This window comes from Moschus berezovskii, chromosome 9 (assembly GCF_049115385.1).
Source record: "Moschus berezovskii isolate FMDL1 chromosome 9, NW_MosBer_1.0, whole genome shotgun sequence".
Classification (NCBI taxonomy): Eukaryota; Metazoa; Chordata; class Mammalia; order Artiodactyla; family Moschidae; genus Moschus; species Moschus berezovskii.
Genome location: NC_142468.1, coordinates 99762019 through 99774070, shown reverse-complemented (window position 1 = coordinate 99774070; position 12052 = coordinate 99762019). Strand labels below are relative to the sequence as shown.

At 46.9% G+C, this 12052-nt stretch overlaps 1 protein-coding gene across 1 annotated transcript; it reads left to right on the top strand.

Annotated features, from left to right (window-relative positions):
* Window positions 1–1826: 1826 nt before the first annotated feature.
* On the top strand, window positions 1827–8804 carry PNP (purine nucleoside phosphorylase). The gene is made up of 6 exons (XM_055436788.2): window positions 1827–1981; window positions 4052–4221; window positions 6690–6793; window positions 6998–7173; window positions 7265–7455; window positions 8198–8804. The coding sequence occupies exons 1-6, from the start codon at window positions 1971–1973 to the stop codon at window positions 8413–8415; spliced, it is 870 nt and encodes a 289-aa protein (XP_055292763.2). The 5' UTR covers window positions 1827–1970; the 3' UTR covers window positions 8416–8804.
* The last annotated feature ends 3248 nt before the right edge of the window (window positions 8805–12052 follow it).

Genomic DNA, 12052 nt, shown 5'->3' with positions numbered 1-12052 from the left:
ACATTCCAGGTTCCTATGCAATATTGTTCTTGACAGCACTGAACTTTATTTTTACCACCAGACACATCCACAACTGGGCATCATTTCTGCTTTGGCTCAGCCTCTTCATTCTTTCTGGAGCTATTTCTCCTCTCTTTTCCAGCAGTGTATTTTAACCTACCAATCTGGGGGCTTCATCTTTCAGTGTCTTATCTTTTTGTCTTTTCATACTATTCATGGGTTCTCAAGGCAAGAACACTAAAGTGGTTTGCCATTCCCTTCTCCAATGGACCACATTTTGTCAAAACGTTCCACCATGACTTATCTGTCTTGGGTGGCCCTACACTGACTGGATTATAGTTTCACTGAGTTACAGAAGGCTGTGATCCATGTGATCATTTTGGTTAGTTTTCTGTGATTATGGTTTTCATTCTGACTGCCCTCTGATGGATGAGGATAAAAGGCTTGTGCAAGCTTCCTGATGGGAGGGACTGGCTCTGGGGAAAACTCAGTCTTGCTCTGAAGGGCAGGGCCATGCTCAATAAATCTTGAATCCAATTTTCTGCTGATGGGTGGGGCTGTGCTCCCTCCTTGTAATTTGGCCTGAGGCAGCCTATAGTCTCTATGGTAGGGCTATGAAGTGAAGTGAAGTGAAGTCACTCAGTTGTGTCCGACTCTTTGCGACCCCTACCAGGCTCCTTGGTCCATGGGATTTTCCAGGCAAGGGTACTGGAGTGGGTTGCGATTTCCTGCTCCAGGGGATCTTCCCGACCCAGGGATCGAACCCGGATGGGTTCCCTGGAGCAGGAAATCGCAACCCAAATCCTATAACCTCACATCGGGCTTCCCTGGTGGCTCAGAGGTTAAAGCGTCTGCCCCCAATGCGGGAGACCGGGATTCGATCCCTGGGTCGGGAAGATCCCCTGGAGAAGGAAACGGTAACCCACTCCAGTATTCTTGCCTGGAGAATCCCATGGACGGAGAAGCCTGGTAGGCTGCAGTCCACGGGGTCGCATAGAGTCCACACGACTGAGCGATGGAACGAACGAATAACCTCACATCAACCTAATTGCAAGTGAAATTTGCTCAGTCGTGTTCTACTCTTTGTGACCTCATGGACTAGACCCAATATATAGGGTAGGTACCCTGTATATTGGGCACCTACCTAGCCCGGCAGTTCATCTTTCAGTGACACATGTTCACGGGGTTCTCAAGGCAAGAATATTGAAGTGCTTTGCCATTCCCTTCTCCAGTGCATGGACTATACAGTCCACGGAATTCTCCAGACCAGAATACTGGAGTGGGTAGCTGTTCCCTTCTCCAGGGGCTCTTCCAACTCAGGGATCGCGTCCAGGTCTCTCGCACTGCAGGCGGATTCTTTACCATCTGAGTCACCAGCGAAGTAGTAACACCCTTTTACCTTTGTTCAGGAAGGAACTCAGACAGAGGCTACTTAATTTTATTCTGAGTTTGCAGGATCTAAGATTTAAATTTTTCTCTTTTCAAATCTCTCATGATTTGCTGTAGACACAGTCAGGAATGGGGTTGCAGACAGATGGTTAGAGGCTCTCCTCCCGGACTTCTAGCCCTCTTCGCGCACAGGCTTCCGCGCTGGAAACTCCCGACGAGCTGTTAGGACTGGGTGCAGAGGCACAACATTCGATGCTCCCACCTCCCTCCGCCCCATCTCCCCTCCCCGCTCTGTCTAAGGTAAAGTGTGGCTCGAGAAAGATACTGCGGCTGGAAGAACTCAGATTAGATTTACAGCCTTGCTCCTGGCTATTGAGTCTGGGCGGGTCACCATGGAGACGAGGCCGGCTGCGTACTCGCTTGCCATTGGCTGGGGACTCTGGCGCTGGGGTATATAATGAGCCAGCGCGGTGCAAACCGTGCGCTGTGTGGGTAACACTAGGTGACTGAAGCCAGCTCAGCTCAGCGGAGCACATAAGAACGGAGAAGGGCAAACCCATCGAGAGGGCGTCTTCGGGACCATGGAGAATGGGTAAGGCGGGGACCAGGTCCAGGGAACCCAGGAGGCCCTTGGGGAGAGGAAATGGCTATCTTCGAGCCCTGAAAACACACCACCCTGGGTCTCGAGAGGGCCAAGAGAGGGAACGAGTGCCCCGGAGACGCAGAGAGGCCTGGCTTGCAGCCCGGGATCAGGGGCAAGGCAGCAGAGCGGTGGTGCGGCCGGCCCTGGCAGGGGCGCGCGCGGGAATCGAGCAGGGTGGCGCCAGCAGAGCAGAAAGGGGACAGGTTAGTAAACAGTGGACTGCACCCAGAAGGAGCCGCTGTGTGCGTGCGCGCGCTGGCCCACGCGGTGAGTAGAGAGCGTGCTCCTCCTCCCGTATAGCGGAGAAGAGGGCTTCGCAACCCATGTGCTTGTCACAGATTCCGGCTCGAAAGTGTCGGGAAAGCAGCGAGGTACTTTTTGGTGCCCGTATCTAGAGTTCGTCCTTTAGTGGAGAGTACTCCTCGTCCCTCGCGAACACTTACTTCTCTTCCCTCCAAGTTGGAGGTCCAATTAAGTTACGGATGGCCTCTCCAAGAAAAGGAAATTCTTACTCATGAAACTGAACAACAGATCCTTCCCATTCCCTGCCACCCCTCCCCCACCCTTACCCCCACCCCGCACTCCCACGCGCTCTTGCCTTTGAAAACCTTTATTTCTGCTTTGGTCCTTGAAATCTCTACCCAGCATTAGGAATCACAGTGGCTTTACGGTGCCTAGGGATTCGGGGCGTTCTTGGGATATTGATGGCTAATGAGGAAGTCCTGTAAGCTGTGGCTCCGACATGCTTGATGGGCCAGGGCTTCACAATTATTTCCTTTCCTTTGCACCTTTTGGGGATGATATTTGATTAATTTTTACCATCTCACTGCTTCTCTCATCTCCATCATTCTTTGACCCCAGTTCTTTTGCCCCCACCCTGTCCCTTGCCCAGCTACTTGACTGAGGGTAGCCCAGGGTATGGTAGAGTCATCTGGTTGGGCTTCCCTGGTTGCTCAGAGGTTAAAGCGTCTGCCTCAATGCCGGAGACCCGGGTTCGATCCCTGGGTCGGGAAGATCGCCTGGAGAAGGAAACAGTAACCCGCTCCAGTATTCTTGCCTGGAGAATCCCATGGACGGAGAAGCCTGGTAGGCTACAGTCCACGGGGTCGCAAAGAGTCGGACACGACTGAGCGATGAAACGGAACTTTTGAAAAAAAAAAAAAAACCCAAAGGTTTTCTCTGGAGGCTTGGTTAGTTGTGTTCAGCTCTGTCACACCTCAGTCTCCCCACCTCCCTTCTCCTTGTTTTTTCCAGATAGGTATGAGATAATTGGACTAGAATTGTGAGAAAAATTCCCAGTTGATTCTTGGGGATGTTATGTCTTTAGGTCTCTGAAAGGCAAAGGACCTTGGATCTTGATGAAGAGACGGAAAGATGGGAGAAGGCAGGGAAGAAAAATACAGGCAGGGGGAAGAGTTGTAAAAAAAAAAAAAAGGTTCAAGTTCTGTGGACCTGTACCATGGACCTGATTTTATGGACTCAAAGGTCTTTGGAGCTTGTTAGCAAGTTTTTAATTCTTTTTCAAACAGAGCCTATACAATAGGTGAGGCCAATCACAGTCCCTTGCTTTACCCTAGAGGAAAGAATTTGAAGCACAAGTTACTTGCTTAAAAAGACAAAATTGGGACTAGAATCCAGATAGAGTTCTGCTTCCCTCTAGGCCAGAATTATGAAACCTGGTTTTCGGATGAAAATTACCCGAGGCACTTTTGTAAGAAATAGAGATTCTGGGGCCTCTCCCCAGAATGATCAATCTGTAGAGGTGGGCTCCAGAGTCTATAGTGTTCACAAGCTGCTGCTGAGAAACTTAAATAGTCAGTTCTCCCCCAGCTCTTGACAACCAGAATTGTGGTCTGGATTTGCTTCTTTGTGCAGTAGTTTGGTCTCGCTCCTTGGCCAACTTCTGTATCCCCTGTCACCTTAGTATCCCTGCCAGCCTTTCTACACAGAAGGTTATTATTTTATGATACCCTTGGGTTGCGAGTGAAACTCACCTTGGTTTTCCATTTTTTCCCCTAGATTTACATATGAAGATTATCAAGACACTGCAAAATGGCTTTTGTCTCACACCAAACACCGACCTCAAGTGGCAGTGATCTGCGGTTCTGGGTTAGGAGGTCTGATTTACAGATTAACTCAAGCCGAGATCTTTGACTATAGTGAAATACCAAACTTTCCCAAAAGTACAGGTACTGGCAAAGGGAAGGAGGGGTGGGACTGAGGGATACTGGTGGGATTGTGATGGGAGGGCAACGCTTCTACACCTGACCCTGGGTATCCTCTATAACATTTGACTAGCAACCACTGTTGTGAGAGAGGGAAAAAACCCAAGAATCAGAATGACTAGAAAGAAATTCAGTAGAAACATTTTAACAGACAGGATGTGTGTGTGTGTCAGTGGTACTGTATGATGACATATTTCCTATGCCTCAGCTCCTTAAAGCTTTACAACACTTCCCTTAGGCATCCTTTCCCCCCACACACCATGGTCACCACATCCTCATACACCCCACTCATTTCTTTCAGTCTGCATCCTAAGTGGAAAAAGAAATGCCTGTAACCTCCTGGGACAAAGTCAGCTCCCCACCCCACCCCACACCCCCCACCTCACCCTATCCTGTGTGTTCCTACCATTCTCAATCTCCTCAGCTCTAGCTCCAGTCCTAGAATAAGGCACACTGTGGTACATACCAACAAATAAACACACCGACTGCCATGTTCTTGCAGACAAATACCCAGGTAATATATGAATACACAAGACTTGGTTCACACTGACCTTTGTCTGGGGCGGGGAAGGGCCCCCTATGCACAGCTGAGCTCTGAGGGATCTGAGGAGAGTGTATCCAGCATCTCAATAGCAGCCAAGAGCTCCAAGGCCAGACTTCCCTGGAAGTCCAGTGGCTAACACTCCACACTTCATTGAAGGGACTGGGTTCCATCCCTGATTGAGGAGGTTCCTCATGCCAAGGGTGAGGCTTAGAGGAGGGTCAGGTGAGAAACGGCCAAGTTTACTTGGCCGAAGACAAGGGTAGTTTATTTGGTTTATTTATTAATTTCTCAGGACTGACCTCTGTTGGTTTATTATTAGTTTTTCAGATTGTACCTTCCTTCCTCTTTTCCCTGGAGAGTTAAGACTTTTAACAGATATTTTTCATTCCCTTTGAAACAAGACTAGGAGACCAGAGCAGGGAGTGGCAATGGGGTTGGAGAAGGAAATAATAGAAGGGAGTGCAAAGTTTTCTAAAGGGGACAGTAGTGAGTTTGGCTCCATCTGCCACTCTACCCCCAGTGACAAGGGCACTGCACTCAGTGAAAAGTGGATTGATCTTTTTAAACTTTGTCAACTTATTTTTTATACTCTATTTGGGTTTTCCTAACTGTATCACCTCTGCTCTATTACAGGTAACTTTTATACACTCCTCAATCTCTGAGTACCCCCTGAACTGTCCCCCTTTGTTTTGGTTCTTCTCCCAGACCATTCATTCCCTAAGGGATAGGTTGGCCATGTCCCTTAAAGGAGAAATGTTAGATGAGAGAAATATCTTTGTAGTCCCACGCCCCTACGTGTCACATACAGGACATGTATTCCCACAGGACTATTTTGTGAGTCACAAAAAGGACTTGTATGGGTCCAATGTTGGCCCCTTTCCTTGTTCATAGCCTTTTTAGGAAGCTAGACTATACCATCAGAGAAGGCAATGGCAAGCCACTCCAGTACTGTTGCCTAGAAAATCCCATGGACAGAGGAGCCTGGTAGGCTGCAGTCCATGGGGTCGCTACAAGTCAGACATGACTGAGCAACTTCATTTTCACACATTGGAGAAGGAAATGGCAACCCACTCCAGTGTTCTTGCCTGGAGAATCCCAGGGACGGGGGAGCCTGGCGGGCTGGCGTCTGTGGGGTCGCACAGAGTCGGACACGACTGAAGTGACTTAGCAGTAGCAGCAGCAGACTACCATGAGCTTCCTTTCAGGAGTGAGGAAGCATATAGCTTAGTTATGGTCATAAGAATATACATTTTGAGAGTTTTGAAAATTTTGGAAAAGAGGTCTGTGATTACAACACTCAGTGCATTCATTATTACCCACTGACTCTATTTTTACCCACTATTCTATTACCCACTCATTTCTTTCATTCTCTTGCATTATGACTTTCTCATTCTTTTAAAATTTCTTTAAAAAGTAACTGGTGTATATTCACATTGAACATCTTTACTCCCATTGCTCTAATCTCAGAGTGTACTTGTATGTAAGTTTATGATTAATTTCTGTCTCCACCACCAGTGGCTTCCCTGGTGGTTCAGTAGTAAAGAATCCGCCTGCAGTACAGGAGACCCTGGTTCAGTCCCTAAGTTGGGAAGATCCCCGGGAGAAGGGAATGGCAACCTACTCCGGTATTATTCTTGCCTAGAGAGTCCCATGGACAGAGGAACCTGGCAGGCTACAGTCCATAGGGTCACAAAGAGCTGGACACTGAAGCAACTGAGCACACCCCCATCAGACTTAAACTTTCTCAGAGTGGAGAGGATGATGTTTTCTATTGGTTAATTATACCCTCACATGTTGAGCACAGTGAGTTGGGCCAGTGTAGGTGCTCAGTGGATATGTGTTGTGTGAAGCATCATTCCATGCATTTCCTTCTCTGTTCTTTATTCAGTGCCAGGTCATGCTGGTCGACTGGCGTTTGGGATCTTGAATGGCAGAGTCTGTGTGATGATGCAGGGCAGGTTCCACATGTATGAAGGCTACCCGCTCTGGAAGGTAAAACAGGGGCACAAGCCTGACTGGGGCTGGAAGAAGGGAGATAGAGCTCTCTGTCCTATTTTACTACCTGGCTGCTTAGGCACAGTAGATTTTTGGTCCCTTCCTTTCTCTTCTTTCATGATGTATGTCATGTTTATCTGCATGGGTGTATTGGTACAATTTTAAAGAAAACTCTCTGATCTTTTATCTTTTGCTTCTAAGGTGACATTCCCAGTGAGGGTTTTCTGGCTTCTGGGTGTGGAGACCCTAGTGGTCACCAATGCAGCTGGAGGGCTCAACCCCAACTTTGAGGTTGGCGATATCATGCTGATCCGTGATCACATCAACCTACCTGGTTTCAGTGGTGACAACCCTCTCAGAGGGCCCAATGATGAAAGGTATCTATCCTGCTTCTTTTTGTTTAGATGGGTCAGCTTGGGAGAGCTCTCTGTATTCCACTAATCTGAGATAATCCAACCTGTGCTCTAGGTTTGGAGTTCGTTTCCCTGCCATGTCTGATGCCTACGACCGGGATATGAGGCAGAAAGCTCACAGTGCCTGGAAACAAATTGGGGGGCAGAGAGAGTTACAGGAAGGCACCTACGTGATGGTGGCGGGCCCCAACTTTGAGACTGTGGCAGAGTGTCGCCTGCTGCAGAAGCTAGGGGCGGATGCTGTTGGTGAGAAGGGGAACTTGGCTGGTGGCATCATAATTTGGAGGGACGTTTTGTTTTATCTTTTTTTTTTTGGCTGCTATGCAGGGCATGTGGGATCTTAGTTCCCCAATCGGGGATTGAATCTGCAGTCCCTGCATTGGAAGTACAGAGTCTTAAACACTGGATTGCCAGGGAACTCCTGTGACTTGGAGGCTTGAAGAGAGGATCCTGGTAAAATAGGTTGGAAGAGTAAAAGATTGTAGATTTAGATGATACACTGAAGGAGGGGTCTGCTTTAAGGGAAGATTGAATTAACTGACTTTAAAGGTGATTGGGAGGTTTGCACTGTAGCCTCAACCCACCACCCAGCACCAAGGACTTTAACCAGCGTAATGCTAATGTGATAACTGTCCATTATGTGATAACTGTCCATTATGTGATAACAGTTTTTGATTATTTTAACAAATATCATAGGCACCTTCTATACCTCTGGCTGGAAAATAGAATTGCAACATTAGAAGAGACTTTAAAATGATCACAAGCAGAGATAGTAATAAAGTATTGCAGTGGTGATATTATAAGAAATGTGTAAAGACCCCTGAAGCCCAACTCTTTTAGGTAATACAGAACAACCCAAGCTTGACACTAATTTAGCTGCTTCTTTGGATGTTTTCTTAGTGTCGAATTGTCAACGAGGTGATGAACGGAGGTGAGGCTAAGGGTCATTTGAGGATTCTGACAGTTGGTTTCCCTCTCTCCACATCAGGCATGAGTACAGTACCAGAAGTTATAGTTGCAAGACACTGTGGACTTCGAGTCTTTGGCTTCTCACTCATCACCAACAAGGTCGTCTTCGATTATGAAAGCCAGGGGAAGGCCAGTCACGAGGAAGTACTACAGGCCGGGAAGCAAGCTGCACAGAAATTGGAACAGTTTGTCTCCATTCTTATGGCTAGCATTCCACTGCCTGGGCACACCAGTTAACCAGCCCCGGATGGGTTGGCCTCTCCATTATGGGATCCGAGGAGCTGCTGCCTACTTCAGCCCTTGCTAGAGTCACGTGCCTCTGCCTTAGGTGGTGGCAGAAAGGAGGGTCACTTTTCCCTGCTTCTCCCACCAGACCTTACTGGTGCTGTGACCTCTTCTGGTTAGTTTGTCATTTCAAAATGATTTCCACTCCTATTCCTCTTCAAGAACTGGAGCCCAAGCCTCGAACTCAGCGCAGTAACTATTACTGGCTTAAGATGGTCGTCTCACATTCCTCGGGGCTCAGTTCTGCCTCCTCAGAGCACTGGAGACCATATAGGGAACAGCCTATTCCTTTTGGATTTTTATAGTATTGTATTTTGAGAATAAAGAGAAAGATGAAATAATTTCTTCATTTTTATGTAATTCGGAATAAGGTTGGGATATGGACCGAGAGTGACATGAAACCAATCATGAGACCACGTTTTGTTTGGCTCTGTGCTTCGCAGACAGTGAAGAACTGAGATGAGGTGGGATGTGAATTCAGGGCAGGATGAAGCAAAGGCAAAGAGGTGAAAGTGAGAGAAAGTGCTAGAAGATAAGGAAAGGCTAACTTCTGGCACATGATGGCTACTTCCCTCGAATCAGTCTTCCTCTGTCCCGTTGCTTTCTGGTAGTTTCTGTCTGCTCGTGAATATCTGAATTAGTTCACTGATCTCAGCTTGTGTTCCATAGTTGCTACTTCCTTGTTAAGCCCTAGTTGTATTTCCTACTGATTTCCTTCGGTTCCCTCACCCAAACATCTGCCATAATTCATGGCAGCCATATACTTCACCCCATTCTCACAGTGCAATGGCAAATACCCTTTTCTCTGCTGCCTGCCACGCCACTGCTGATGAGAGTGCCGCCAGCCCTTGTGAGGCTGACTCATACCACCTTTCCTCCTATTGGTTTCTTCCTGGGCATTAGCCTTTCTTTTCACTCTGCTTGATCAGAACCTCCCTGTGACGTGACCCCAGGCATGACTCGGCTCACTGAACTCTTTGTGCTTATCAGCTTGCATTCAGCTGGCTGGCATGTTTGAAAGATGTACTATTCCCACCCGATCAGGCCTGTCTGCCTTTTGAGAGAGGGTAGAGCTGGGTGAGCCTCCAATAGTGGTACCATTTCAATTAGTATAATGTGGAAGAGAAATTTTGGCAGGAAAGCTTTCCAGAACTCTTATAAATAAACGCTTTGTTTGGTAACTGACCTACTTAGCTGAACCCAACAAGAAAAGCATCCTGGAGGGGCACTATAACTACTCTTCCTTTCATCCATTCTTTTCAAGTTATTGAATACTTGTTTAACACTGTTAGCTAAGAGAATGTAAAGTTCAGAATATAAAAATGGTCTTTTCTTCTCAAGGGCCTTGCAATGCCCTACAGAAATTTTGTTGTTCAGTCTCCAAGTGGTGTCTGACTCTGCAGCCCCATGGACTGCAGCACACCGGGCTTCCCTGTCCTTCACTGTCTCCTGGAGTTTGCTCAGACTCATGTCCGTTGAGTCAGTGATGCCATCCAACCAACTCATCCTCTGCCACCCCCTTCTTTTGCCTTCCGTCTTTCCCAGCATCAGGGTCTTTTCCACTGAATCGGCTTTTCACATCAGCTGGCCAAAATATTGAAGCTTCAGCTTCAGTATCAGTCTTTCCAATGAATATTCAGGATTGATTTCCTTTGGGATTGACTGATCTTGCAGTCCAAGGGACTCTCGAGAGTCTTCTTCAGCAACACAATTCGAAAGCATCAATTCTTTGGTGCTCAGTCTTCCTTATGGTCCAACTCTCACATCCTTATGTGACTACTGGGAAAACCATAGCTTTGACTAGATGAACTTTTGTTGGCAAAGTGATGTCTTTGCTTTTTAATACACTGCTTTGTCATAGCTTTCCTTCCAGCGAACAAGTGTCTTTTAATTTCATGACTGCAGTTACTGTCTGCCGTGATTTTGGAGCCCAAGAAAGTAAAATCTGTCACTGCTTCCACCTTTCCCCCTTCTATTTGCCATGAAGTGATGGGACTGGATGCCATGATCTTAGTTTTTTCAATGTTGAGATTGAAGCCAGCTTCTTCATTCTCCTCTTTCACCCTGATCAAGAGGCTCTTTAGTTCCTCTTCACTTCCTGCCAATAGAAATACACATTTGCAAAGTTACTACCTGTCCATATAAGGTGGCACAAAATAGGTACAACTCACTTGTTATGGGAGCCTAAAGGACAAACTGATTTTATACACTGGATTGTGAGGATTGGTTACTGAGAGAAAGGTTGTTTAACTTTGAGTTTAGTCTTCAAGGTTGAAAGGGAGGGAAAGGATTTCAGATGAGGGTGAGCCAAAGTACACAGCAATGAAAAGCACTAGGCATGTTCATGGGTCATTGTCACAACAGGTGTGACTAGAACAGAAGACATGGAGACATAGCGGATGGGCATTTGGAGGTTAGAGGAGGGCTGCATTTTTGGCGCTGGGCTTTCATACCCCAGATCTGCAGTGTGGTGGGTCAGGAATCAGAATAGTGCCATCTGAAAAATATGTCCCAGAGAGATTTGGAATATTTAAGGGCATTTCTAGAGTTTGGGCATCCAGCCTTTTTTTTGTGTGTGTGGCCACTGTGCAGTATGCAGGATCTTAGTTCCCTAACCAGGGATACAATCTATGCCTCCTACAGTGGAAGTGTGGAGTCTTAACCACTGGACCACCAGGGAAGTCCCTCTAGCCTTTTAGATTTAGAAGGTGTCATGTATTTCATAATAAAATACTAGGCTAATAAGATTATGCATTTGATGTCCTAATTCCAAAGTCTAATTTTAGTTCAGTTCAGTTGCTCAGTCAGGTCCGACTCTTTGCGACCCCATGAATCACAGCATGCCAGGCCTCCCTGTTCATCACTAACTCCCGGAGTCCACCTAAACCCATGTCCATTGAGTCGATGATGCCATCCAACCATCTCATCCTCTATCGTCCCTTTCTCCTCCTGCTCTCAATCCTTCCCAGCATCAGGGTCTTTTCCAGTGAGTCAGTTCTTCGCATCAGGTGGCCAAAGTACTGGAATTTCAGGTTCTACATCAGTCCTTCCAAAGAACACCCAGGATTGATCTCCTTTAGGATGGACTGGTTGGATCTCCTTGCAGGCCAAGGGACTCTCAAGAGTCTTCTCCAACACCACAGTTCAAAAGCATCAATTCTTTGGTGCTCAGCTTTCTTCACAGTCCAACTCTCACATTCATATTTGACCACTGGAAAAACCATAGCCTTGACTAGACAGACCTTTGTTGGCAAAGTAATGTCTCTGCTTTTTAATGTGCTGTCTAGGTTGGTCATAACTTTCCTTCCAAGGAGTAAGTATCTTTTAATTTCATGGCTGCAATCACCATCTGTGACTCTGGAGTGATTTTGGAGCCCAGAAAAATAAAGTCAGCCACTGTTTCCACTGTTTCCCCATCTATCTGCCATCAAGTGATGGGACCAGATGCCATGATCTTTGTTTTCTGAATGTTGAGCTTCAAGCCAACTTTTTCACTCTCCTCTTTCACTTTCATCAAGAGGCTCCTTAGTTCCTCTTCACTTTCTGCCATAAGGGTGGTGTCATCTGCATATCTGAGGTTATTGATATT

Coding starts and splice junctions, on each gene's coding strand:
- PNP (XM_055436788.2), top strand. Junction 6,794..6,997: donor AAGGCTACCCGCTCTGGAAG/GTAAAACAGGGG, acceptor TTTGCTTCTAAG/GTGACATTCCCAGTGAGGGT. Junction 7,174..7,264: donor AGAGGGCCCAATGATGAAAG/GTATCTATCCTG, acceptor CCTGTGCTCTAG/GTTTGGAGTTCGTTTCCCTG.